Here is a 27500-nt window from a genome sequence, read left to right as displayed (position 1 = left end):
TCGTGCTCCTCCTGACATATAAAGTGAAAGTGAATGATTATCATATAATGTTTTTTACATGGTGCTTAAAGGTACTGAACCACGGTGCTGTTATGTTGAATGTCCAAACCACAATGAGCTACCATCTGAGCTCGAAACTAGAGCAAATGTTAATTTTTTAATGTATAGATTATTTAGATTAATATATAATATTTTTTAATTCTTGCCTTTATTTTTTATTTTAAAAAATACATGTAAAATACATAAAATATAATAATAATAATTATTATTATTCGTTTTTTTTGTATTATGTGAGTGTATGAGAGGGATACAGTTGATAAAATATACAAATGTTTATTTTTTGTCATTTTTTAAAAATATAATTTAATGTATAAAATTACGCGATTTTTAAAATACTATATATTTATCAAAATAATGTATAAACATAAAACTATATATATATATATATATATATATATATATATATATACACACAAATGTTTGCATTTTATGAATTATTTAATAAAGAAAATGTTAAATGTTATATATCTATTTTAATAATATATAAACAAAAAATAAACACACATATTGGGTCTCATTCATGAAACACGAGCAGAACGAATTTTTGTGTAAATCGCGTGTAAAGTGGTTCTGGCGTAAATTTTCGGATTCATTAAAACGTTCGTATTTTCCAAATGTTAGTTGGTACGAAAGAAATCTACACCTGCTCCCAGTCACGCGTAAATAGTGCGTTTAACGTCTGAACGTTTTGCTCATTAATACTGCAGCATTTTAATTCTTAATCGGGTACATATTTACACAGCATTTTGAAAAAGAATATTATATATAGTAATTACATACGGCTTTTCTTTTCACTTCTGGGACTGTTCGATTAACAGATGAAACTCTATTAACATCGTCTGTAATATGCTGCCAAGCATCCTTTTTTTAGGACCTGATACGCCACTATGTACGCTTGAAAATAAAACGTGGCGTTTTGAATGAACTTCTGATAATAAAACTTCAATTTCTGCAGCTGAGAATTTTTAATTTTCATTCGCTTTTGAAAAGACGTGTTGGAATCATTCGTTTGGTGTCATAATATGATGCTCATATATAGTTGTCAGTCGGATTTAATGGGAGGGATTTATGGTAATTGAGAATGAGCGTGCACGCGCGTCCCATTTACGTCTGATTGGAATTCATTAACACACACACACATTTCACTATCACATCTGACATTTACGAAGTTTTTGTGAATCAGGAGAAGAGTTTTCGGGAAGTTCTCTTTACGCGCAAATCACTCACATATTTACTCGTATATTTACGAATGTTTCATGAATGAGACCCAATGAATTTAAATTTGTGTATTTTAATATTCTTATATTATCATAATACATTTTTTAATAGATTATTCAATAACTTATTTAGTTATATATATATATATATATATATATATATATATATATATATATATATATATATATATATATATATATATATATATATACTTGTGATATAATGTATTAAAATTAAGGGGAAAATATAAATAAAAAATAAGCACACACACATACACACAAGTATGTATATATTCATACACACAGTATATTTCAGATTAGCAGTTTCTTAGTGTCGTTGCTGTAGTAACAGTCTTAAGATAAAAGACTAGTGCCTTTATATCTGGCCCATCCTCCTCTCTCAGCTCTCTTTTCTGTTGTTCCTGTGTAGATGACTTTACCAGTGCCGTGAGTATGTGTGTGTGTGTGTAACATGTAAATGATGATTCATGCTCTCCCAAGAAAAACACACAGGCTGCCAGTGGTCTGCGGATAGCAGCGCTCCCAACGCAGCCGAGTATATTTATCCAACAATCCTGTTGACCAGAGGAGCACGTCCATGTGTGCTTGTGAATGAGAGTGGAGGGAAAAAACAGGAAGAGAAGGTCCAGCTGTAAAAATCTAGGGGAAACAAAGATGAGTCAAGTCTAGATGAAAGAGACGAGAAACAATGAGTCAGTTTTCTAAGATTTCACATTTGGAGTAGTCATTCACTAACAGTCATCTGCTTATGTGTGCAGAAGCTTCTCACTTCTAGAATACATTCAAATATGATTTCTCCATTTGCATTCATTTTATACTCAAATATGTTCATGGTTTGGATTAAATGGAGCTGCTAGCACACAAATAAATGCCAAACCATTGCATTCGACTTGAACCCATCAGTTCAGAGACGGGCTGCTGAACATTGATTTCTTCTGTCGCCTCTTCTCCTGAGGATCACTAAAGTGTGAGTGTCTTTAAACCGCCCCAGAGAACAGTATTACTGCTCAAATGGTGCTCGTTCATAGCTCGGAAGGCTTTAGTGTCAGATGTTTCTCCTAAACTTGATTTAAAATGCACACAAAAGAGTCAGTATAGACATACAGTAACACTACAGAGCTATACAATTATAGTGGATAGCAGATCAGATCGCTTGATCATTTTATTTAATAAGAAAGGTTTGAGTTCATATGGAGATAATTGAATCCAGACTGGTTCTTGGCAAATCTGAACACAGTTTAAGATATTATAGAGATGCTCTAGAAGAGACATTTGAGATCTCCCAGGAGAAACGGCTGAAATTATTCTAAAACATAATGAGTCATTATGAAACATAACCAGATGTATTAAATTATGACAGAATACGGAATTTCAAAAACAATTAGGAAGCTCTAGAAAATATGTTAAATCTTCAAACACCATATTCATACGCACATTTCCAATTCATTCAATTATGATAGATTTCTGACACAAGCTCTGAAAGAGGCATGAGATTTCTGGAGTCTTTCTTTAACAGGAGGAACATTGGAAATCTTCATTGGCACCTGTTTAATCTCACTGCTGTGTAGAATTACCAATTGAGACATTAAAGAGATCCCTTTCTAGTTTTTGAGTAGGCAGAGCCTTAAATTAAGTCAGTTCTGACAGAATTTTGACAGAATTAGAGACACTTGAGATGCTCTGGAAAAGACGTTAGATTTCTGTATTATTATTTTTTCAGGAGAAACATCTGAAATCTCCATTAGCACCTCTGCTATTCTCACTGCTGTGCAGAAGAAACAAGTGAGATAGTAAAGAACACTGTTGGGAACGTTACTTTAAAAAAAGTAATTAGTTATAGTTACTCACTACTTGTTCCAAAAGGTAAGAGTTAGTAACTGAATTAATCTGTAATAAAAGGGAAAGTACTTACCAGGGAAAGTAACTATTTGCGTTAATGTAAAAAAAAAAAAAAAAAATAGCTATATGTCAATTTTTTATTTCTTTTTTTACAGTTTTCCCCAAGTCAGTTAAAATTGGTAGAACAGACAGGTGTTCGTACATAACTTTCGATATTTATTGCACGTAAATTGCATATACTGCACTTCAAGTATTATCTTTGTAAGGAAAGTGTTTTTGGCCACTAGCTTTGTAGATGCGTGTCAGACATTACATGTAGACATTACATGCACGTTCTTGCCTTTGACCACAATGAATTTGAAGTAGTGCTTATATCTCCACCTTGAAAATGCCAACTTTTCATTGTATTGCTCCTGAACTCGCCATCTCTGCTGCTGCTGCGAATCTGCGTGTGTGTTGTGTGTGTTTGTGTGTGTGTGTTTGGCGCCGCTGACGCTTGTGCCGGCATGTGTGTAAAAACACTGGCTCTGATTGGCTACCATGAAACACATGACTCTGCCTTAGCCAATCATAATCGCTTATCTCGTTATTAACCCACCTCCTCACTCGCTGTGTGAGCCAGGGGTGCGTTGGGATTGCATAGTTTATTAAATCAATGCCAAGTAACGCACCGCATTTAACATCCAGTAATGGTGACGGCGTTGTAACGACCCCGTTACTGAAAAAATAATGTCGTTACGTAACGCCGTTCTTTTAAACGCCGTTATTCCAAACACTGGTAAAGAATAGTTTTTGAGGATGCAGAGGTTAAATTCATTCAATTCTGACAAAATTCAAGACATTATGGAGAAGCTCTAGAAAAGACGTGAGATTTGTGAAACCTCCCTTGGCACCTCCATTTAATCCGATTGCTGTGTAGAAAAAAACAGTTGCAATATTAAAGAGATCTCTTTGTAGTTTTTCAGAGTGAAAGGTTAGATTTATTCAACTCTGACAGAAGTCGATACAATATAGAGAAGCTCTAGAAAAGAAGTTCGATTTCTGTAGTCTTTTTCTAAGGAGAAACATCTGAAATCTCTTTTAGCCCCTCAATTGAATTTCATTGCTCTGTAGAAGAAGTATTGAAGAGTAGTTTTTGGGCATGCACTGCAGATGTTAAATTCATTCAATTAGTAAATAATTTTAAATACTTTAATGCTATATTCCATTAAGTAGAAATCTCAATGCTCTCTTAAAGAACTGTGTCATTGGTTTAATAGATTTGTGATTTCACTTGTGATTTGTTTTCTGTCTTGTGTTACTCATTTTGGGTTTTTTCCCCACTCTTACCTTTGTTATTTACAGTGTATTCTAATGCGGTTATTTCTGAAGGAAACATCTCATGATGCTGTGATGTCAGTCCGCTGCTCCTAAAGGGTCGTTAAACGCTCCCTCTGTAGATTTGAGGTCATCGTCTGTAGCATCAGTTCAAAGACGTCCCCACAGACGCTTTTTATTGAAGTTAAGATGTCCGCGACTTTCTCATGACCTCACTTCTGAACAAAGAACAAAGGTTTTTGTCAACTCGTCCACCTTTGAGACCGTTGTGGCAGCAGTGCGTGAGAGAGAGAGAGTAGGCTGAAGAATAAAAGCGAACTCGTTTCTCTCCTGTCATTCTCTGTGTTGAGATGCGAATCCGTGCTGCGCCAGCACACACACACACACACACACACACACACACAAGCAAGCCGCTGACTTGGAGAAATCAGCAAGAGGGGGTGCAAAATCCCTCTTTATCGAAAATTGGCTCTCCCAGTGAACAGCCCTCTAACAGAAATCCAGTGGGGTTTCCAAGGAAACTGTTCCACAGATCTGAAACAGTGGGCAAGGCCAGAGATGAATAGCTGATTTGTAGGACACAACAATAGTGCTACAAGGCATAATTGTACAATAATTAATGAAATCAGGGAGAAAAGAAACAGGAGCTGATCAGTGTCCACTGAGGAGTGAACATCGGGTGTTTGAGGGTTCGTTGTGTCATCCGAAGCCGTCAGTGATTCACACAGTATGATCTTTTGTTCAGCTGCACCCTTAAAAATAAAGGTTTATCAGCGGTTCCTTAGACCATAGAGTCATACCAAGAATCATTTTTGGTTACAAGGTTGTTGTTTTTTTAGATATTAAGAGCAGTGCTTGGAATAACGGCGTTATTTTTTCAGAAACTTGGTAATCTAACTAATTACTTTTCCCGTCGTTATAACACCGTTAACATTGCTGGACGTTAAATGCGGTGCGTTACTTTTACATTGATTTAATAAACTATGCAATCCCAACGCACCCCTGGCTCACACAGCGAGTGAGGAGGTGGGTTAATGACGAGATAAGCGATTATGATTGGCTAAGGAAGAGTCATGTGTTTCATGGTAGCCAATCAGAGCCAGTGTTTTTACGCCAGCGGCGTCAAACACACACACACACACGCACGCAAGAGCAGCAGTAGCAGAGATGGCGAGTCGGGAGCAATCCGATGAAAAGTTGGCATTTTCAAGGTGGAGATATAAGCGCTACTTCAAATTCATTGTGGTCAAAGGCAAGAACGTGCTGTTGACGTGCAATAAATATTGAAAGTTATGTACAAACACCTGTCTGTTCTACTATTTTATCTGACTTGTGAAAACTATAAATAAATGTAAATATAAAAAAATAAATACATAATAATAATTCTTTGACAAACAGCAACTTTTTTTTTTTTTTTTTTACAGTAACGCAAATAGTTACTTTCCCTGGTAACGAGTTACTTTTACTATAGAGTAATTCAGTTACTAACTCAGTTACTTTTTGGAACAAGTAGTGAGTAACTATAACTAATTACTTTTTTAAAGTAACGTTCCCAACAGTGATTAAGAGTAGTACTTCAGATTTTGTGTTTTGGTTCTTTAAAACATTCAAGCGTAGACATTTTTAAGGAATTAGAGATTTAATAAAGATTCTTGAGTAGGTGTATCTCAAGAACCTTTTTTTATGCTAGAAACTAGAAGTTTTAATATGGTTCTTTAATGGCATTTAGATTTAAATTCCAGTCTTTTTTAGAGAACCAATCAGATTTGTTTGAAGATTCACAGTTTTGCAGGTAACTCTAGAATTTCCCAGTAGATTTATTCTGGTTAGCTGGATGCATTACATGTCAACAAATCCACAAGACCAGAATAAATCTACTACTGTTTTTTGTGTGTGTATAATGACATATTTACTCTTTAAAGCCAGTGTTTTTTATTCTACATTACAGCATGGTGCAGCCTCACTTCATATCTTGTAACATGGAGGAAAGCATTGGAAACACCCTAAAAATGTAATTTGATTTATATCTTTTTCTTTTACAATAGCATATATCGTAGAGCTGTGCAATTAATCGAAAAAAAAAACGATTCGATTTCGATTTTGGCCTCCAACGATTATGAAAATACAATAATCGAGATAAAACGCGTATTGCGCCCCATTCCACCCCCTTTTGCAGCACTGCGATTTCGTTCATGCATAAAAGCCCAATTTCAAAGGCAAATCAGTAATATCATGTAACGTGACATTTGCAAAATGGGACGTTCTTGATTTATCGAAGTATATTTATTCATGTTTTTAAAAGCGTGAAAGAGAACTTGCGCTGCTCCTTCTAAGGAAGAGATATAACCTAAGCCCCGAGCGGAACACAACTCGGACAGGTCAAGTCATCTTACAGCTCAAAAATGTGATTTTTCATATATGTCTTCAATTGTCATGTAATAAATGAACATAAAGACTTAAGAATGAAAATACGCATGTAATGGTAATTTGGATCCGTGCGGCTATATAAACATAGAAACTGTAATATATACACATCAGAGCCAAACTAAAACTGAAATGAGACATTAAATAATGAATTAATGAAATAATCATACTGCTTGATACTTGCATAAAAACATTAAAGCTTTCATTTGTATCATTAATTTTAATTAGTTTAATAATTTGAATAATTTTGAGGAATTTTTTTTGTTTGTTTGAAATTCTGCTGGCCTCTGCAATGTAGATGTCAACCTTATTTACAGGAAACAGATATTTGATATTTATCACTATATTTTAAATAAATCACTCATATAAAGTTTTGGTCATATGGCTCCATCATAATTGTGTTAAATAATTGTGATTACAATATTGACCAAAATAATCATGATTATAATTTTTGCCATAATTGAGCAGCCCTAATATATCGATGACCTCAGAGTTGTTGACTTTTGACTAAAAGACACAAAAACGTATCATTTCAATTTCTTGTGATAGTGTAATGATTGACTATGTTTAACTGATTCCTGAAAAAGGAGCTTCCTCTACAATCCCATCATCTTTAGATGCAGAACTGACCCGAAATGAAGCTGTGGCTTCAAACAGGACACACGTGGCCACGCTGGGCCAGATAGTGTATCTGTGATCATAAGAGGCCCTCTTTTCTGATGGAAGGTAATTGCCTCACCGTGTAACATGTCCCGGAGCCTTTAAACTCAGGCAAACTGCTGGACGTTTTTATGGCTGGATGTAATTGGTTCCAGGCGGCACTGAGAAACTGAAGGCCTTGGGCTGGACGAACCCCTCCAGGTTTGTCTTTTGTCCATGTGCCTTGAACTCAAGCGTTTTACCTTCTGTTCTATCAGGGCATCCGTCCCAGCACTTCATCGAGACAGCGGTCATCGCTGTTACTCCCTAAATAGAGCTGATATCAGCGGCGAACATGTGGTTGCGTTTTAATCGTTGTTTATAGTTTGATTGATGTAGCGTCAAGGCCGAAGTTGGACCTGCTGTCTTTTGTTGTTTGTCAAGCGATTGTGTAATACAAGTTCTGTTCCAGAATCTAGTGAGCTGCACTGCTGTCTGCTGTCTATATAGGCTGCATGCTAACTGAAATGGACAGAGTTTGATGTTTTTATGGTGCTTTGCTAATGGAACGGTAATCTAATAAACTTGATACTGCACAGAACATGCAAATAGTAGCTAAAATGATCCATTTTTAATTAGTCAATGGTTTTAGCTATACTATTTGAGATTGGAATGAAATGTAAAATCTATTTTACATTTAATTTTATATATTTTTTCCAAATCTGCCGTTTGCATACTATGCTAAAGAAGTAATAGTAATAGTAGCATGTTATGTTGCTATTACAAACAGCCACTTTTATTGCGATGCATTCTTATATTGCTCTCTCTGCAAATAATGCATGTGCTGAATTCTGCCAAACGACAACTTTTGGAACAGCTTCTGTGTGGTAAAAGTGGTTTTAAATGCAGTCTAGGTTAGCAGCTCACTGGTTTTTGGAAGAGAGCTAGTGTCTGAGCAGTGTGGTGTGTGTGTGTGTGTGTGTGTGTGAGAGAGATTATGACTTAGTCTCAGCAGGTTAAAGCGTTCTGGAAGGCTTCCTCACTGACATACAGCAGGTGTGACAGATAAGCACTCCCTCTCATCTCTGCAGTTTCAACAAGGTTAGTTTAGAGTTCCTGGTACATGTTCCTGGTCTTCCTCAGATCGATTCACCATTGCACATCATGGTTGGAAATGAACAGGGGGCTTGTGGGAAAAATGGCACCAAAACGAAAAAAGAAATATGCAAAATTCAAGATATTGGGGCAAAAATGGCCCTGCATGATTACAGTAGGTTGCTTTTTGCACGTTGTTTTTTTTTTTACAGCGTTGAGCATTAGCTAATCACACGTTTCTGTTGAGCTTATGAATGCAATAGCCAATCAGAGGCGCTTAGATTAGCTAGCACTAAATGCACGCTCAATAATTCTCTGATCATAATCAGCAAAATGCAGAAACAATGTAAGTAAGAGATTAATTTCATTGCTTTCACAGTTTTCGTGTAACTTGCACTAGACTTGTCTAATTCTCGGTGTGAATGGGCTTTTATACTTGCGTATATCACCAAGATGACTATGGACTATATCTTCTAGACGACTTTAATTCTGCTTAAGAAAGTTGGTTGTAGCTAATGGGCTTCCCATTGTGTATGTAAATATGGGACACAGTCCTTGTCTCTCGAGTCCTATCTCAACATGTGCCTGCCGCAAAAAGATTTCGAAATGGCTTCAGCATATTTTTTACGGATTTTGTGAGAGATCAGTGTCTCTGCTAAGATTTTGACTTGAGAGGCTTCACGGGTTTTGTTCTCAGCAGACAACACATTACATGGCAGAGTGCTTTCTGCACCACATGCTATTCTCAATGGCTGTGTAATAGGATATTCAGTAACATCACACAACTTTGCCATATGTTTTGAGGATAAGAGCTGTGTTTGCTTATCTAATCACTGTTTAATAGAAAATAAAGTAGTACGCCACAAGAGGTCATGTGTATCAGTAATTATACCAGAGTTAAAGGAATAATGAAACTGATTTGATCATCCTCAGTTTATGCAGAGATCACGAAATGAGGGTTAGGTGTAATTTATGTGCTGTTATAGTTGTATACATAGGATTTTTATTCATTAATAGAAAGTGATGTTTATGTCAGCAGCATGTGCAGAATGCTTATCACAGAAGATAAGGTGATGTGTAATTCACAAAAAATAATTATCTGAATGCACCATATGAAACAATGCCATTATTTGAATATGAACAAATAATAATATTCACCACTGTAGGTGAACCTCTGTGTTCCTCCTGCTCGTGTCCAGGGACCAAAGATGGAGGTTCAAGAGATCTGGGCGCGGGTGCCAGATCATGCTTTTTCTCCTGGGAAAGGAGGTCCCTTCTCAGGGAAATTCACCAGGGGTGAGCTGATGGAGACCTGAGGCTCTGTTGGCTCCACAGTAAGAGATGGAAGGCGAGGTATGAGCCAACTCTCACGGTCATCAAGAATGCGAATGTGAATGCCCACTTCCTTAAGAGGAGCAAGGGCAACCTCCACGGCTTTCATGAAGATGCGAGGAGACAGGAAATCGAGACATGAAAGCTTGCTTCCTTCAGATATATTGTCGCAAACCAATCTCGATACCCAACTCATATTAACAAGTGTTTGAGGGTTAGCATTCTGAACAGGAGCTTGTAAAGGGCCTGGCTCAGCTCCCTTACGTCAAATATTGTTCTGAGCCAATCAAACTTCTTGGGTACAATGAAGTAGGGGCTGTAAAACCTTTTTTATAACAGCCTGGGGGACAGGCTTTATCACACCCTTTGTCGCATCCAGAAAGGACACAGCTTTGCCTTGAAGAACAGCAGCACTCTTGCCTCGCACTGAGGTAACAGAATGCCACTGAACTTTGGCGGATGCCTTGCAAACTAAATCACATAGCTGAGGAGAATGGGCTGGGGAGCTTAACCAAGCATCAAGACACATTGGCAATGTCTCAGTGAAACTACATTCAATGTACCCGCTTTGCAAAGCAGAAATTACAGAAGGGTGCACACTATCCTGTCTGTCAAAGAAGTCACTGTCAAACGCGGGAGCCACCTAACTGCGAGTGGCTGGCTGTTGTTCAGACTTTATTGCCAGCCCAGGCTGTTGCGGTCCCTGGCAAAGAATTAAAGGAGGCTGCTGCTTTTGGGATGAAGGGGTAGAACCTGACCTATGCCAAGGCATGCCTCCGTTTCTTAACTGTGGAGAATTCTTCAACGGTGTCACCAAGAGACCAACCTGAGAAATCGTGGTATTGAGGAAGCACACTTTCTCAGCATCCCAGATCTCTGAGAGGTTGAGCCACAGGTGGCAGTCCTGGACCACTAATGTGGACTTCGTCCTCCCCAGAGGCATATTCAGTTGCCAAACGTAGTTCCTGCATGCTCTGGGTTGGGACCACCCTTTTGCAGACCCTGGTCTGAACACCTGCAGAACAGCTATGGCATGTAGAGCGGATGCAGCTTGTCCAATAGCAGTATAAGCCCTCCAGTGTTGCGGTAGACATTCATCCAGTGGAACTGCTCCTGCAACATCACCTTGCTGTCCTTCAGTGCACATCATCATGGTTTCGCACCCCGAAGTAGAAGGGCCAAGATGGGTAGCAGCTGAGATGACTCACTGCCATTTAAAAATAGAATACAAGCCACGAGCACAATGTGGCGATAACCATGTCCTCACAGGAAGGACATAAACTATCCACAAAAGCTGCTTCAGCATGGGTTTGGCCTAAATACTGAGCACACTTGTGCCTGTCAGAGAATGAGATGTACAAACTGCAACCAGAGGGGCACACGCATGTTGTAAACACACACACACACAAAATCCATCCATGAAGCTCTTTTAGAGAAATTGCTATTTTTAAGATTAAATTTGCTCTCAACTATCAACTTTTCAAATTTACGTCTTATGGGAGGAACAAATCAAAATGTTAGCAATTCTTTGCAGCAAATTTCTAATTTACACATACAAATATGATACACCCCGTCAGTATCAGTCAATTTTGAAACAATTTTTTTTAATGAAGTGTTTTGAGGAACCATTTTTGGTGCACAACAGCAAACAAGGCTTACCCTATCAGATTTTAGCATTGCCATTTTCTCTTTTTTAACGTATATATTCAATGGCTTATGCATCTTCTCTGATTCCTCTCCACAGGCAGCGTCTTCAGCCCTCAGCAGCTTGGGTCACGTGTACACGGCCATCGGCGACTATCCCAATGCTCTGGCCAGCCACAAGCAGTGCGTCCTGTTGGCCAAACAGTCCAAGGATCAGCTCTCTGAGGCCAGGGAGCTAGGCAACATGGGAGCTGTCTACATCGCCATGGGTGACTTCGACAATGCCGTACAGTGCCACGAACAGCACCTGAGCATCGCCAAGAGCCTCGGCAACAAGCGCGAGGAGGCACGTGCCTACAGCAACCTGGGAAGTGCTTACCACTACCACCGCAACTTCGACAAGGCCATGTCCTACCACACGCATGTGCTGGAGCTTGCACAGGAACTTGAGGAGAAGAGCATTGAAATGAGGGCATACGCGGGGCTGGGCCACGCTGCCCGATGCATGCAGGACCTGGAGAGGGCAAAGCAGTACCATGAACAACAGCTCAACATTGCAGAAGGCCTGAAGGACCGTGCCGCAGAGGGCAGGGCTTCATCAAACCTGGGTAAGGATTGGATTACATTCTTCATAAAGACCGCCTGCTGGAAAAAAACATCTTAAACCTGCCCAAGCTGGTGTGGTGAACTCAGACCAGCTGCCCAAGCTGAGAGACCAGTTTAAACCGGCCAAGATCATCAGCCAACTGGCTTAGACTGGTTTAAGATGGCCTTTTTCAGCAGGAGATAACAATATCAACATTGGTTCAAGCTGCTCTTTGCCATATATTGAAAATTGAATAATTTACAATGCTGATATCCAAAAAGTCAGTCTGTTGGCTGGTTTTTGGCACTTTTCAGCCACTTTTGGACCAACTAAACCAGCTGCCCAAACTGAGAGATTAACGTCTTAAACCATCTAAGGTCAACTCTTAAACTGTAGTTAGTAGTCAGTACAATTTGTGTGCAAATGAAAGCCTTGTTGGACGAACAAATCAGTATTTAACTGATTATTAAATGTACATTTTAAATGTTCACGATCAATGATCACAATCAATGATGATTTGGTTTGATGGTCTTCTAGTTTGGTCAGACTGGTCTGTTAGCTGGTCTTCAGCTACTTTTTGACCAACTAAACCAGCTTCCCAAGCTGATAGTCCAGCTTTAACCAGCTCATTTAATTGGAAAACCAGTTCAAACTGGTTTAAGACTGGGATTTTTTACAGGAAGTAACAATATGCATCCCATAATGATCAGTTTGCTGGTCTTATATCATAGTCCAGTTACTTAGTACAACTTGTGTGGTGAATAAGTCAAAAGAAAGTCTCAAAAATTGAATAATTATTTGCTTCTAATATCAAAATTTAAACATTAAAGTATGATGCATCCCATTATGATCAGTGATGATCTTGTTTGCAGGTCTTCTGGTCTGCAAACTGGTTTTGTCCACTTTTCAGCCACTTTTTGAACTAAACCAGATCCCCAAAAGCTGAAAGACCAACTTAAACCAGCTAAAACCATCAGATTTTAGACTAGTGGTTTGATACTGATTCATATTGTAAAGCTCCAATACAGACTATGTAAGTAGTTAGTGATCTGGATAACAAGTGAAATTAAAGCCTTACTGGAGGAACAAATTGAGATTTAAAATTTCAGTTTTAAACAATCAAAACTTGTTCATCTCATCATGATCAGGGTGATCTGGTTTGCTGGCCTGGTCAGACTGGTTTTCAACTACTTTTGGACCAACTTGACCAGCTGTTTGAGCTGAGAAACCACCTTAAACCTGCTAAGATTATCAGGAAAGACTGGTTAAAGACGGCCTTTTCAGCAGGAAATATTCCATAGAGTGACACTGTACAAATGTAAGTTGTTTTTGTTGAATAAATAATGACTTTTTTCATTCCTTTAATTAAACATAAAGCTGGGAGAAATTAAAATTCAAAGCCTCCCAAAGAAAACAAATTAAGGCCAATACATAATGCTATTAGCTTGAAATATACAGTCATGATTGCTTTTGTGCATTGCATTTGTCTAGTTATAAAAAACAACAGCATGAATGAATATTTATGGTTCTATTTGCAGTTTAGCTGCTCGATGACTCAGTCATCTAGAACGCGTCCCTTCCTCATGCAGCAGGGTCTGTGGCGAGACGTATGCTGGATAAATTGAAGCCATCGAAACCAAGTGTTTCAAAGCCCATCTAATCTCTCACTCTGACTTTTATTGCTCCAATCTCACATTCCCTCCCTCCGACTGCGACTCCATCAATCTGATCCGAAACGCTTGGTGCTCTCAGATAAATAAATAGATGAACTCCCAAAAGAAAAATGTTGCCACAGGACTCTTATTATCAGGATTACAGAAGTGCACTCGAGGAGTGAAATCAGGGGGTTTGTACTAGCTTTGTATATTTTTTAAAGAAAATGTGAGTGCACAACTCTCCAACATGATACATGGATTATTTAGCATAACAAGGCTAGGAGTCTTACGTACTAACAATACAGTAGAAAGACAGTAAATGGTATCACTGATTACTATTGCTTTTCAAACACATAATCTTTATTTGTATCATGATCCAGTTAAAACGATTCACTTGTTTTCTTGATGCGTTGATTGCTAATTCTGCCAATGCATAACCATATATCTTAAAACATGGGCTTTCAAATTGTGCAATGTTTGTTTCAGTAAATAATCAACTTGAAATGCTAAAAAACTAATGAATCTTGATTAGGTAAACATATGCAATATTTAACACATTTTATCATTAGTCAGCTGTGTTATTTTAGTATTCATATCGTTTTTTTTTTTTATTATGTAGAAATGTTATGTGTCTTTGCAGTTTATTTAGGTTTTGATTTATTATTAATTGAATATTTGTATATAACTTTCATTAATTTTAGTTTCAGGTTTACTCATTTTTATTACTTGAACCTAAACTTTTCAGTTATTTGCCATGGCAACATTTATAACTTTTCTTTTTTTTTTCATTTCAGAGGAAAAATTCATGCATTTATTGAGGGGGACATGCCTCTTTTCTATAAAACAAAAACATGCACGTCAATACAAAGACAGCATTGCGACCTATCATGGAAATAATCACACAGATGTTCTGTAGTTTCCTAATTTTGACAGAAACTATGTACAAGAACAAGGGGAGCTACTTGTGGTTCTTAAAAACCAAGAAAGGTCTGGGCGAATTTTGTACTAAGTCCATGTTTTCCATATTGAGCAAAAATCTTCTATCTGGGTTCATAAGGAAAAGGAAAGCTTTTCCATCACATATATACTGTACACTCTTAAAAATAAAGGTGCTTCAAAGGGTTCTTCACAGCGACGCCAGAGAAGAACCATTTTTGGTTCCACAAAGAACCATTCAGTCAAAGAACCATCTCTTTCTTATTTGAAGAACCTTCTTTTGCCACAAAGAACCTTTTGTGAAACAGAAAGGTTCTTCAAATGTTAAAGGTTCTTAATGGAACCATTTAGACAAAAAGGTTCTTCTATGGCCTTTATTTTTACGAGTGTATTGTGTAATATGTCAATCCATTCGTCTACTGAAGGTGGTTCTGGTTTTAGCCATTTCTTTGTAATTACTTTTTTTTTTTTTTACTGGCTGCCAGAAGAATTAACATCAGTTTCTTATCTTTGTTGTTCCACCCATCAAAAGAAATATTAGCCACATATAAAGATCAACAATTAAAAGGGATCGTCACCTCAAGAACAGCTTTCAAAATGATTTGAATCCCTTCTCAATTTCTGAAACTCCAAAAAAATATGATAATGGTTAGCTTTCCTATCCACACACAATCTCCAACAACTAGCACCCTCCCTTTGCAACATTTCTGTGTTGGTGTAATAAAAAAAAAAAAAAAACCTAATAACATGCTTCCAACCAAATTATCTCCATACGGCTGAGCTTTTAGCTATCTGTTGTATCTTACAGATTTTTCCCCAATTATCATCCGAGATAATCCGATTTAGCTCCCTCCTCCATTTGTCTTTAACATATAATGTATTATCAGGGATATAATTGCTTAGAACAACGTCTGTTCTGTTTGTGCAAACTCGACGTGTTGATGAATTTGCAGAGTAGCACGAGGAAGTCCGTAGGGTGATATTTATGTCCTGTGAAGCTCTCCTGGAAAAAAATGAAATCAATTTCTTTCCCCTTTTGCGTATAGCCGTGATAAATTTGTATTGGAAGCAAGTACAATCAGGTGAGCTCGTTTAAAATGGGGATATAAATATTACTAGATTAGTCCCAGCATCTCTGAGGTTGTTAGTCTGCGAACAGGTTTATTGTTCAGAGCTAATGATGTAGGAGAGGATGCAAGATGAGATGTGCTCGCGGTGAATAATGCATCCTCTGCAGACTCATGCTAAGCTTTTGAAAACGCAGGACCGCCAACATCCCAGCACTCTCTCAATCACCGCTGGCGCATATAAAATTAGCAATCTCGCGCGGTGAGAGACCTGGAAGTGCACAAATTGATCTCGCTGATCTCTAAGGTGGATTTTGATGTTTAAAGCTAAAGCTGCCGTGTTTGATTAAAGGTTTAAGATGTTTACTCCAAAACTGATTGGGCTCAACAGACATCTTTTATTAGCTACTAATATTTATATCTATATGTATGATTTCTACTTTTATTCAACCATCTATTTATCTATTTTTTAAATAATTTACTTAAGTTTATTAGCCAAATTGAAGCCATCTATAAATGCATTATATAATATTTAATAATTAATTTAATATTTAAATTAAGCATTTAGACTTTCATATTTTGTAATGCATTTGATATTTAAAATAATTAGAAATTTTAATATATACTTATAATCAGTGACTTTAAGTCAATCATTTTACATTATACTGTTTCATTATAATAGGTAATTCACAATGCATCGTGATTATCATTTCCTCATAACACAATTTAAGTGTGCAATCTTGTACCTTTGCCTTTTTATGATAAGCAAATATTTTTGGCATCTAATAAAAGTTTGTAATGCTGAAGTCATTTGATTTTCTGAAATTCTGGACAAAAATGAGGCCTTATTGGTAAAATATATAATCAAGGCTACTGAAAAAGTGAGCAGTCATGTCCATATTTTTTAGCCATTCATAATGGTTATAATTTATCTTGTACATTGTACATTTCAATTGTACATTGGACAAATTTTCTAAAATTTTGAAGAAAATACATTTGTAAAATGTAGGCTACTAAAAAAAAGTGCATTTAAAACCCTAATTTTTGTGATTTGTCCATACATTTCCATAATTATTACAGTGCATGGCTATAATTTCGTCATGCCATCAACAAAAGTACCATTAACAAAAGTTTGTAATGTGTAAGTCATTTGACCAATTTTCTCAAAATCTGAGGAAAGTTAATTGTAAAAATACAGAATCAAGGCTATTAAAACGGTGGGTAGTCATACATTAAAAAGCACTTATGTGATAAATCCATAATTTTTGCAATATGCACACATTATTTTTCAGTTTGATGCCAGTGACAGTAGTCTGCATTAACAATCCTGTAGAATGATTGGATCACTGTGTATTTCATTCAGTCTGTATTGAAGGTTAAAGGTCTGTCCCTCTAGCACATCTGAAACATGTTTCCTTCTGCTCCAAGGCTAGAGCAAACCACCTTTCCCGCGTAAATGCTCCATCTCGACTCATATTTTATTGAAACCGGTTTTGAGTTTGGTTGTTGTTGCGATATTTAAGCCCTGAGCAGCATGAATCTGATCTGTGTTGTGATAGTGCTGAGTGGACGGGAACCAGAGGCTTTATTCTCCTCAGCGAGAGCCACAGGTCATAAACACACACTTCACACCGCGGTTAGAAGCGTGAGAAGACGAGCATTTGAAAGTGTGTATGTGACTCTAGCAGTGTGTGTGTGTGTGTGTGTGTGTGTGTCAGTAGGGCTAGCAGTCTGTATTGTGTTCAATTAGGGTATCAGTATTGTTAGTATGTTTTATTGTAGCTACTAGTAATTTTTATCACTGTAATGTTTTTTTTTTATTCTTATGATAAAAAATAAATAAAATTAAAATAAACAAAATAAGAAATAACTTATATTTTTTTACTGGAACAATTAAGCAAAATGTGAACAAAAATCTATTTATTATTATTATTATTATTATTATTATTATTATTATTATTACGGGGACAAATTGAATAGATTTTTCCGGGGAAAAAAGCATTTGCAATTCAAAATGTTATTTTAAAAAAGGTTTGCAGTGTTTATTTGTTACTTTTTACATTTATTATTGTAATGTGATTTTTATGATTAATAAATAAATATATTATTTCACTGTAAAGATTTTTATTTTTTACAGAACAATAGTAAAATGTCAATACTAATGTTCATGACTATACTATTAGCATTGTGTGTGCTTCTGGAGAGTTAGTGGTGTGTGGGAAATTGTCTCTCATGACTCTTGTTTTAGTTCATTACACATTGTTGATACCCTTTCGCTACGCTCCATTGCTATCGGCAGAATATTAGCTGGTTTATCTCATTTCTTTTACCTTAAATTAATATTCTGAGTCATTTAAAGACCCATGGAGCAGCTGTAGAACTAATACTTCTCTCTAATGCAAGTGAATAGCTTCTCATGAACTTAAGTAAATCATTATCTTTTAATGAAAACCCACACTGGTTTAAAATTACACAAGTTCTGCTCGTACTTATTTAGCTCTGGGTAATCAGGTTTAGATATTTCGTACTGTACTTTGGTAAATTCTGGGCTCATGTACATATTTATTAAATTTTTGTGTGCTTATCATTCTGGAAATTTGCTTAAGAAACTGTACCCAGTAACAGACACACAAAAGAAAATACATTATTATTCATATAATTAAATAGACAAGCACTGTTTGGTTAATGATTGGTTATCTGTTGCTAAACAACCCTCCGTAACATTCTAGAATCCATTGGATTTGCACCGTCAAGGGTTTTATAACTCAGGGTGCTTATCCCTTCTTGAAATTACAAGTGTGAAACATTGCTTAAAGATCCGTTAAAAGCATCATTAACACAAGGTTAAAATGCATTAACCCAGGGTTAAGTGTAGTGTGGAAAGACTGTTTATGTGTTGCTTTGACAGTTGTTACCAGCGGTCACGTTTGAGACCCTGTTTCCAAGACAGTCATTTAGTGCCGTCTCCAGTAAACTGCGGCAATGCAAGTATCCAAAAGTGCGCCAAAACCACCAGGGATAAAGAGGAAACGGAATATTTGGAAATTCCAAAAACGGTTTGAAAACTCCAAAGAATTCCGAAAGCCAGACTCCCGTTACTCAGACTTTAAGAGGGTGTTTATCAACAATCTGCGGCTGGTTAAAAAAAAAAAAACGCACTTTGCTTAGCTAAAAGTGGAAGCAGAGGATAAACACGTTTTCTGCAAGAGGCTTAATGTAAAATTAATGCATCTGGCAAACTTTTGCCAGCCGTAGTGTTCAACTGTTTTACTCTTCTTCTGAAGCAACAACAAAGCTGACCCTAGACTCGCAAGAATCTTCAAAGTCTGCCATTTGTTTGTCCCCATGTTCCCTAGGGTTATTCAAGACTGGCTCTGAGCTATAAATCATCATACGGCAGAATATCGAGTCTAGTTAGCATTCGCATTTGAATGGGAGGAGACGAGACGGGAGAATGGTTTTGAGAGACAGAGACAGGAATCATAACAAAGGAAAATAGTTGTGGAACTGACAAGCCTGCTGAAACACAGCTGCACTTATTATTATGTTTTTACTTTCCATCAGCCGTTTCTTATTGCAGTCACTTTGTGTACAATTTTGGTTTCCCGTTAAATAAGTAAAGTGTGTGTTTGAGGTGAAGACATGAAGAGGGGTCGTTTCTAGTAGCCAATGTTTTTCTGCATTTTCTGCGGCCTGGAACCAGCTGCAGAACGGATCACAACACCACAAACTTTGTTTTGAAGCAAAAACATGTTTGAAAATATAAATAAAAGACAAACCTGCAGCAAAATTAATCTCATTTCCCATTGAGCATTGTAGATGACATCAATGCTACAATATAAAACTGCTATCTTGCATTGATTTAAGTTATAAAAACAAAATATAACTTATTTAAATTTCATTGTGAAATAGGGAGTGAGGCTGACACAATGTTTCATTTTCAGTTTTTACCATAATTTTCTTCCCCATCTACTTTTCTGATTGGTTTATCTCTTTCTTCTTAGTGAGAATTTGTCAAACAAATGTAATTTTTTCAAGGATTTATTTATTTATATTTGTCGTATTTAATCATTTTTGTATTTTTTTGTATATAATATATATAATTATTTTTCAAATTATTATTTTATTATATATATATATATATATATATATATATATATATATATATATATATATATATATATATATATACAGATTTTTAGTGGGAATTTGTCAAATTAAACACACAAACCAGAAAAACAAAAAAATGTAAAACACCTGAGCCCTTGCGCTCTATATGCTCATTACTTAATTAATAGACATATATGAGTTATGATCACACAGACTATTTTTTTCCATTTAACATCTTTCTTGCATGTTTTAAAATTGTCACGATGACATGATTTTGACTTGAAATCAGAGTAAATGTTATTAAATATTAAATATACTATATTAAGAATTGAACTCATATCTGATGACTGCTGGTTTGATCGGTTGCATTTAGTTGTCAAAATCTCATAGGGAAGTCGAGCTTTGAAGGCGAGTCCATGCTAAAGCTAATTAATTCGGAATGTCAAAGCCTTTATGGAGCGGGAACGCTTGAAAAGTGACAGCTATGTAATGAGTTCAAGTAGGACATTCTCAGTAAAAATAAAATAACATGGTGTTTCAGTCATTTGGGGTTGAAGATTGTGCCATTTGAAGATTGAATTACTACATTTCACATGCATTCAGGCGAAACGACTGCCTGGGGAGGGAAGTATTTTTAATGTTTGTTTGAAGTGCTGCCCATCACTCGTTCCACATAGCAAGGCATCAAAGCTGGAAAGACATCATCAAAATCCCACTTCTGTCAATGTAGGCAGAGGCTCTTGGAGCCTGGCATCTTCTTTAGCCAAATACTGCAGCGTTGCAATTATTATTCACCCCTTAGAGCCGGCGGTGAGGAGTTTTTAACCTTTTCACTGACCTCCGATCAGTCTGAGATCCTGTTCACCAGTCTCATCCTACCCTCTCCTGCGTGTCTGCTCTGGGGATTTAACTTTAATGATGAGGCCATATGCATTCCTGCAGTGTCCGCAGGTGACTGTGTAATCCTTTTAACTGACCTATCAAAGAGGTGCTATTTTGTTTTGTATCCGTGACCCCATTCTTAATACGAAATGATGAAGATAAAGCCAACTGTGGTGTGACTGTCAAAAGGGGTGCTATCATGCTTTTGCATTTTGTGCATACATATATGCATATATATATATATAAATATATATAATTTTTTTTTGCAATGAGCACATTTGCATATGTTTGCCCTGTAAGTGAAAATATATTAATATATTTTCATATTATTTTTTATTTATTTTATTTAATTTTTATTTATTATAAAATCTGAACATTTTGAAGTATATAAATACAATTTTACATATTTTTTTTGTTTGATAAATATTTAAGCTAAGTTGCAAACCACCAGGGGGCTCTCAGCATGCCACAGTTTTAGAATAACTGCTGTAAATTATTCCTTAGTTTATGTAGTTTGTGCACATGAACACTCCCTACTGTTTATGAATTAATAGCAGTCCCTTCTGTTATGTTTTTTTTTTCAGATAGTAAAGGATTATTTATACTCCTGACAGTGCAGAATTGTTCAGCTCAGCATTTCTGTTTTTAGCTCAAGAAAGATTTTTAGGTCTTGTAAGTTTAGCGTTCCTTGCTGTCACATTTGACCAATATAAAAGTGTTTAAAAGTACTAGCAGGACCATTCATTTAAAAACAGAATTGCAAGTGTTTGTTTCTTTCATCAAAGGTTTTGTGTCTGGCACGTTTCACTGCACACGTATCAAAGGATTCATTTTCAAACAAGCATCTGTCTGAAGCTTTGCTCGCTGATAAATGAAGAATCATGGGGTTAAGTATTGATAATTAGCCACTGAAGACTGGGGCTATTTTAGATGAAATATTTGTGAATAGAGAAGAGCTCTAATGGGCCCTCAGTGTCAGGATACCAGCTTGGCACTGGATCTAATTGGATTTACCACATGCTGGTAATCCTGCCTTGGCACATGGGTATTGACACTGAGCAGATGGGCAACCCCTCACCCATTCTGGTACCCCTCCATTGACTCTTGCTTCCACACCAAGCGGCAACCTACCGCTCTCTCTCGTGAGGCCAACACTGAAGTGACTTAAACTGTAATTCGTCAACTGCCTGCTTGAGGCTGGCTGCAAAAGGGAGTCAATCCCATAAACTCCCCATGTTAAAAAACTTTACATCAGAAAAAAAAGATTACAGTCTGGTCTATATAGCTAATTTTGCCTTTCATGACAACTGTGAGGGGGATGAATATTTTTTATAACTCATCCGTTTAAATTATATTAAGCCTTACATTTCTGCATAATTAAGGGCCTGGCCACTTAACCAGCTCCCGCCTCTTTGCCCATTTTCAATTATCTGGGAATGACGCATTGTGATGCGCTGCCAAGATGACGACGACCCGCTTCACCTACTTTAGGCTTCAAAAACACTATTTGGCAGCCTATGAGTGACATCACGGACACTACGTCCATGTTTTTATACAGACTATGTTCCACACATGCAGAAGGACACACTCATGGCCTGTGACTTACTCAGCAGACCGAATGAGTTCCCTCAAGATGCCAAGCCACTCTATCAACAGTGGCTCCACATTTCTCTAAAAAACACTTTTATCTCGCACACTACTTTCCTTCAGTGTGTTTTCATTGGCATCCTATTCCTTGGACAAATTTTCGGGTCAGCCGGAATCTCTGACAATTACACAAATGGTCTCCACAGACTTCCCAGTTTTGCCCCAGTAACACATCTTGTTTTTCACTCATCCCAGCAGTTTTCCTTATTCCCAATACTTAGCTCTGAGTTTCAAAGGAAATGAAACCTGGTTAAAGCATACAACAATGTGGGAGCCAACTGGTATTGACCACAATTAAAGTTTCCCATTGCTGGTGCCCTCAAACCCTTTTTCCATCAGAAGTATTCATTAGCCTTTTTCCTCCCCTGATCCTCCACTTTCCCCCCAAGTACTGTACTGGAACTGGAGATGTGGGACTTTAATGTTATGACGGTAATGATAATTTTGTGGAAAAGTGGTCAGGCAACATTAGGGGGACCCAAAATTGGCAAGAAGTCTCCCAGAACTGAGCTGATCTGGCTGTTTTGATTATCATCGCCTCATATTGGCATATCTTTGGGGCGCAGAACTTTGATTGAAAGCGAGTCGAGACTACACAAATCAGATCAGATCTCCTTTTTAATTAAAAGATATTTCTTTGGGCATTCTCAGATCTTATTTTCTTTTTTTCGGGTTCATTGATTTGCTTTGGGTACGTTGTAGTTCATGTTTTTAAAATGTACGCTTAATCTTTAGCCTCTTTAAAAGATGAAGAGAGATTGAAGATATTGAAAAGCCATTTCAGTTATCCTGTGAAGCATGATAAGCACAGTTTGACTGAATGGAACTATTCTTCTTTTACAGGAATCATTTACCAGATGAAAGGGGACTACGAGACCGCTCTGAAGCTGCACAAGGCTCATCTATCCATTGCCCAAGAGCTAAATGACTATGCGGCCCAGGGCAGAGCGTATGGAAACATGGGAAATGCTTACAATGCCCTCGGTGCCTTTGACCAGGCCGTACGCTACCACAGACAAGAGCTGCAGATTTCCATGGAGGTTAACGATCGTGCCTCACAAGCTTCGACGCATGGGAATCTGGCGGTGGCTTACCAGGCTCTAGGGGCGCATGATCGAGCCTTGCAACATTACCAGAATCATCTGAACATTGCTCGAGAGTTGAGGGACATCCAGAGTGAGGCTCGTGCCTTGGGCAACTTGGGTAATTTTCACTGTTCTCGGGGAGAGTTTCCCCAAGCCGTACCCTACTATGAACAATACCTACGGCTTTCCCCGGACTTGCAGGATATGGAGAGCGAGGGTAAGGTCTGCCACAATTTGGGATATGCACACTACTGTCTGGGAAACTTCCAGGAGGCAGTGAAGTACTACGAACAAGATCTGGCACTTGCTAAGGACCTCCACGATAAGTTAAGTCAAGCCAAAGCCTACTGTAATCTGGGCCTGGCTTTCAAGGCTCTTGGAGACTACAGCAAGGCGGAGGAGTGCCAGAAGTACCTTCTTTCCTTGGCGCAATCGTTGAACAACTCCCAGGCTCGATTCCGCGCCTTGGGCAACCTTGGAGACATCTTCCTTTGTAAGAAAGACGTTCCCGGGGCCATCAAGTTTTACGAGCAGCAGCTGTCCTTGGCACACCAAGTCAAGGATCGCAAGATGGAGGCAAATGCTTACGCCGCGTTGGGCGCCGCCTACAGAATGCTACAGAAATACGACAAGGCCTTAGGGTACCACACCCAGGAGCTTGAGGTGTACCAGGAGCAAGGCGACATCCAGGGAGAGTGCCAGGCTCATGGACACCTCGCTGCCGTCTACATGTCTCTTGGAAAGTACACCATGGCCTTTAAATGCTACGAGGAACAGCTTGAGCTCGGCCAGCGACTGAAGGACCCCAGCATTGAGGCCCAGGTTTACGGTAACATGGGCATTACGAAAATGAACATGGGAGTAATGGAGGAAGCCATTGGCTATTTTGAGCAACAGTTGGCAATGTTGCAGCAGCTCAGTGGCAATGAGGCCGTGCTGGACCGTGGTCGTGCTTATGGGAACTTGGGAGACTGCTATGACTCGCTGGGAGATTTTGAAGAGGCAATTAAGTATTATGACCAGTATCTGTCTGTGGCACAGAGCCTCAACCATATGCAGGACCAGGAGAAGGCATACAGAGGTCTTGGTAATGGACACAGGTAAGAATTCGTGTTCATATTTGTGTTATTTATTATTTTATGTACTTGGACACACAAATGACACTTAAATAGAAACCACATCATATTGCATGTTGCATCTGCAAACACATGATTTTTACTTATTTTTTCTTTCAAAATATCCATGAAATAAGCAACTTGTTTTTATAGTTTGCATCTTGAATATACTGACTTCATTGGTAGATTTTTCACTTGTTTTTAACAGGTTTATAACTTTAAACAAGTTACATATTGTTACAAGTGACATGTAAAGGGGCATGTTCCATAAAAACAAGACCTAATATCTTATGCAGTGTTGCTTTTTGATTAAATCAGAAATTCAAATATTATAAAAGAAAACAAGTCAAAAAATTCTTAAGAACTCATAAAGATATCTTCTTTATTTATATATTTTATCTGGAAAATAAGACATGTATATAGACATGTACATGTTTTGATTTCAAACCTAACAAATAAGGTGAAATGCCTCTTGATTTGATATTCTGTTATCTGATCAAATAGCATTCATAAATTTTTAAGTGATATAAAATGATTAAAATTAAAATTTGTGATGATTTGCTTTCAAGTTGTTTTTGATCCATTTTGAAAAGTGTTTTTTTGTTTGTTTGTTTTTTCATGCCATGGAAGTCACTGAGATTTAAAACAACACTGGACCCCATTGACTTTAATTTGTATTTAGATTGACATGAGGATGAGGTTAACTGACAATTGTAATTTTTGGGTGAAGTATACCTTCAAGTGCCTAATGAATTATTGACACCACTGTAAAAAATGTACAAAAGCACTAGTCGTACTTGAGTGTACTATGCTCTTAGACTTGATTAGATTACTTCTTTTTTAACATAGTGTGAATGATTTATTAGCACTCTGGAGCTGTGGAGTCTCGTTATGATGCAACAGGCTGCTTGTTATTCCAGATGCTTTAGTCTGATAGAGGCACTAACTGTATCAGGCGACATGAGGACTGACACCATGAGGTCAACAGGCGGATGCTGAACGCTTTCACAACATGCAACAGATTGGAAATGGAATTGTTTTGTATCAGAGCATGACCCCACCTTCAACATGCATGCTGAAATACTGTTATACAGGGCTGCACGCATGTACACAGAGATGCAAACACCATCAAAGCCATTTCTGTGCTTCTCACATTCAAATTTGAGTGTGTCAGCAGGAGAGATTCTCCTCATATGTTCACTTGCATACTCAATGTTTTAAAGAAAAAAAGACAAAAATAATTATATATGTCTATGTTAGTGCTTTTTTGTATCTAATTTAGGCCTTAGTAGCAAACAAGCAAACTTGGAGTTCAGTTTGTTTCTGTGAATTAGTTCAAATTGATTAGTGACTCAATTTTTATACTCTGCTTCTTTGATTTCTCAAATAATGTTTACGTTAATCCATGTGGCATGTAATACACAACAACATTTAATTACATGTCGTTTTAGTACATATTAATATTAACAAAAATTCCATATGTGATACTGTGCATATTTTTGAAAGAAATCTTTGATTCAGAGTTTTGCATTGCAAATACAGAAATATTGGATATATAATATATTTAGCTGTTGATTGTAATACTTTTGTCTTCAACAGCAGATTTATTGTTTCATGATTTAATTTCAAACCTAGCAAACTTCTTTTAGTGAAATACATCCCGGTTTGATATTTTTTGTTATCTAACAAAATGCCATTCATACAGTTTTTTACTTAAAGGGATAGTTCACCCAAAAACGAATAGTGAATTCATTTGAAAACTCTTATTTAAAGATTTGTTTGCATGATAATGCTTGTTTCAAACCTAATGCAAAGTTACATAATACTTTTGGTCTTCAACAAACTTATTTTATTGCAACAGATCTTTGTTTGATATTCTGTTATTAGATGTAATAGCATTAAATTTAGTCTAAAGTCTTCATTCTAAAATGAACTAGCTTGATTTCTCAAAAATCCAAGCTGTTCTGTGGCCAGCTATGCACTCCATACATGTCTACCCAGCATCCTCAGCGTGATCAGCCACACATCCATTTTAATTAACATCCAATCAGCCCTTTAAGCGATCCAGCTCGCATCTCAAACCCTAGCGGATTCTGCTTACCTACGAGTATACGGGCATGGAAATATGATGAATGGTTTGCTGCAGGGCCCTGTCAAAGCTCGACGCTGAGGATTGTGGGAAGAAAACTCACACCGGGCCCGCAACGACCCAAGCTCATCTAAACCCAAACCCCCGTCCTTCCCGCGGTCCAACGGGAAGGTAAATGACACTGTCAGTTGTGACAATGCGCTTGCACTCCCCTCAGTGGAGACGAGCTTTACCTTAGATAGCGCAGAGGAATCCAACAAGAACCTCATTAAAGGCTCGCGTTAAAAGCTATTTGTTTCATTTACATTGAAATGAGGCAGTGCCTTTCAACAAGACTGATGTTGCTGTAATTTCAAGTGACAGGACAACAAGGGGTAATGATGCATCGCCTTTATGCTACCTAAGTAGTGAGCGAGTCCCTGGCCTGTATGAATTAAGCCTGGTTTTGTTATTCCACAGAGAGCCGTAACCAAAGGCAGTTTCAAACACGCTCTCTCGAGCGTATGGACTGCATTTCTCTTTCTAAATGAAGTTGCATTGGCTCCATCCTGCCACCTGTGTGTTTCTGGAACAGCTCATATCGATCTAAAGCACGCCGTCCCTCGCGGTTCCCTCACATTCAGTATATTAGCAGCATTAAACTAGACTGCATTTCGAGATTCTGTTTCATGTGAGAAGGAATGCATAAATCTCCAATTCGCTCTGTAAATTTGATATCAGCTTGTAAACATTCTTGAATT

The 27500-nt window shown here is 37.5% G+C and overlaps 1 protein-coding gene across 4 annotated transcripts in view; it reads left to right on the top strand.

Annotated features, from left to right (window-relative positions):
• Window positions 1-27500, top strand: part of LOC128020828 (tetratricopeptide repeat protein 28) — a 230979-nt gene that overhangs the window by 168447 nt on the left and 35032 nt on the right. For all 4 annotated transcript variants that reach the window (XM_052607572.1, XM_052607573.1, XM_052607576.1 and 1 more), the window contains 2 exons: window positions 11689-12196; window positions 23315-24656. In XM_052607572.1, the coding sequence (XP_052463532.1) occupies window positions 11689-12196; window positions 23315-24656 (1850 nt within the window). The remainder of the gene's footprint in view (window positions 1-11688; window positions 12197-23314; window positions 24657-27500) is intronic.

This window comes from Carassius gibelio, chromosome A10 (assembly GCF_023724105.1).
Source record: "Carassius gibelio isolate Cgi1373 ecotype wild population from Czech Republic chromosome A10, carGib1.2-hapl.c, whole genome shotgun sequence".
In the NCBI taxonomy this organism is placed as follows: Eukaryota; Metazoa; Chordata; class Actinopteri; order Cypriniformes; family Cyprinidae; genus Carassius; species Carassius gibelio.
The sequence above is the reverse complement of the archived record's forward strand: the minus strand, read 5'-3'. Positions and strand labels throughout refer to the sequence as shown.